Source organism: Babylonia areolata, chromosome 21 (genome assembly GCF_041734735.1).
Source record: "Babylonia areolata isolate BAREFJ2019XMU chromosome 21, ASM4173473v1, whole genome shotgun sequence".
In the NCBI taxonomy this organism is placed as follows: domain Eukaryota; kingdom Metazoa; phylum Mollusca; class Gastropoda; order Neogastropoda; family Buccinidae; genus Babylonia; species Babylonia areolata.
In genome coordinates this window covers 22,087,386-22,089,885 of record NC_134896.1, presented here as the reverse complement: position 1 = coordinate 22,089,885, position 2,500 = coordinate 22,087,386, and the positions used below count along the sequence as shown (strand labels likewise).

The 2,500-nt window shown below is 51.0% G+C and overlaps 1 protein-coding gene and 1 long non-coding RNA gene across 2 annotated transcripts in view; one reads left to right on the top strand and one right to left on the bottom strand.

Moving 5' to 3' along the window:
* LOC143296697 (uncharacterized) overlaps positions 1–2,500 on the top strand; it is a 79,098-nt gene that overhangs the window by 43,237 nt on the left and 33,361 nt on the right. The gene's annotated exons all lie outside the window — the stretch shown is intronic.
* Positions 1–2,500, bottom strand: part of LOC143296176 (uncharacterized) — a 48,328-nt gene that overhangs the window by 25,449 nt on the left and 20,379 nt on the right. Inside the window, exon 2 of the mRNA XM_076607985.1 lies at positions 1,299–1,499. Within this exon, the coding sequence (XP_076464100.1) occupies positions 1,299–1,499 (201 nt within the window). The remainder of the gene's footprint in view (positions 1–1,298; positions 1,500–2,500) is intronic.

Genomic DNA, 2,500 nt, shown 5'->3' with positions numbered 1-2,500 from the left:
TCAGCGCTGGTCCGTGAGGGTGTGGGTTCGATTCCTTCTCTTGCCCCTTTCTCCCAAGTTTGACTGACTGGGAAACACGTCATTCGGATGAGACGATAAAACGAGGTCCCCTATGCAGCACGCACTAGACGCACCCTAAAAAATAAAGAACCCATGGCAACGAGAGTGTGTTGTTCTCTGGTGAAATTCTGTCGAAGAAATTCCACTCTGACAGACTGACAGATACAATTTATTATATCATCCTCATCCTCATCCTCATCCTATCCCGTAGTCTTGTGGACCGTTGGGGCGCCACAGGTTATCTGGCAACCAGCATCCTCCAATCCTCTCGGTTTTCTGACCTCCTGATTGTATCGCTCAACCTCAAGCCCGTCCATTCTGGGATGTTGTCCTCCCATCTCTTCCTCTGTCTGCCTCTCCTTCTCCCTCCTTGCACTGTGCCCTGCAGGAATGTCATGGCAAGCCCTGATGATCTCATGACATTGCCATACCATTTGAGCTTGCGTCTCTTGACCAAGGTCAACAGGTCTTCGTAGGGCCCAGTGACTTGCCTGATTCTGTTTCGAACTTCTTCGTTCGTGATAATGATCTTTGTAGGAGATGCCTAGGAGTCTTCGAAAGCATCTCATCTCAGTGGACTGTATTCTCTTTTCTATTTCAGCTGTTAAGGTCCACGATTCACATGCATACAAGAGTATTGATGTCACCAGGGTACGCATCAGTCTGATCTTTGAGCCGAGTGCAATTTATTATATGCAAGCAGTCCAAGCCTGACCAAGCGCGTTCAGGGTTGTTGTGCTGCTTTCACCGCATCAGCCTGGTAGATGTCGTGTAGCGTATATGGATTTATCCGAACGCAGTGACGCCTTCTTTTGGAAACTGATACTGTGTTTATTATATGCACATCACGTTGATATTCTGTTCTGTTCTGTTCTATTCTGCGGTTCTTTTCTTTTCTGTTCACTCTAACATATATTGACTGCACACACTCGACTCTCTTACTGCCCCCCCCCCCTCTCTCTCTCTGTGTGTGTTTCTACCACACACACAGACACAAACAGAGGCACACACACACACACACACACACACACACACACACACACACACACACACACACACACAAACACACACACTCACAAACACACACAGATGTGCATGCACACAAAAATCTAACCACAACCACAACAACAACAACAAGAGATTCGAATCTCCCGCTCCCCCCCCCCCCCAACCCCACCACACCCACACCCCACCCACCCCCCATCCCACCGCGCCACCACCACCCCTCTGCTCCTCACCTCCACTTGCACCATGCCGTGAGCGTTGCTGCCGTCAGGGCAGGGGTCCAGCTGGCAGGCCTCGTGGGTGTCGGGTCGCTCCTGAGGACACTGGCCCTGCTCCTCCTCCTGCAGCACCCGGGGGTCCCCGCTGGGGTCCAGGGGGTCCACCTGGCACAGCACCTGCCGGGTCTTGGTCCCGTGGCCGCAGGTCACGCTGCACTGTAGTCGCAGTGGACAGGAAAAAAAGAAAAAAAGAGAGTGGAATTATATATATAGAAAGCACAATCTCTCTCTCTCATTCATCCGGGACTTGTTGGCACCCCTCCATGAAAATAATTCCACAAGGGTAGAATGTTTCCTGAAAGAAAACAATAAAAATGCTTAAACACACACACACACACACACACACACACACACACACACACACACACAGAGAAACAGAGACAGAGACAGAGAGACAAACAGACAGAGAGACAGACACAGAGACACAGAGAGAGAGAGAGAGACAGACAGAGACAGACAGAGACAAAGACATAGATCGATAACTAGACAGACAGAAAGATATATAAAAGGAATACTCAGAATTTTACTGCACGGTCACCTGCGTTGCAGGCATGTGTGGATGAGAGTAGTAGGAAGGTGTGTGTGTGTGTGTGTGTGTGTGTGTGTGCGTGTGCGTGTGTGCGCGCGCGTGCGTGCGTGCTCGTGTCATTCAAGACCGTAAGCTTTCAATGACAGTAGCATGTATTCTATTCTGTTCTCCTCGTACCCTACCCTACTTTTACCCTAGTCTCACTTCTATTCTACTCTTACTCTATCTATACCCTGTACTTTTAATCTATTCGAACCTATTCTTCCCTACCCTATTATTCTGTTCTGTTCTACCCTATCACATTTCATCCCGTCCTATTCCCATCCCCAATCCCCCTCCCCCCCCCCCCACTCCCCCGAACTCAACCCAACCATTCCCATCCAATCCCCCCCCAACCCACACCCACTCGCCCCCCCCCACCGACCCCCCACCCCCACCCCCACACACACCTTATCCCCTAACCACTACCCCCAACCCCCCCCCCCACACACACACACACCTTATCCCCTAACCACTACCCCCAAACACCCCCACACACACACACGTACACCTTATCCCCTAACCACTACCCCCAACCCAACGCCACCCTCACACACCTTATCTCCTAACCACTACCCACAACCCCCCC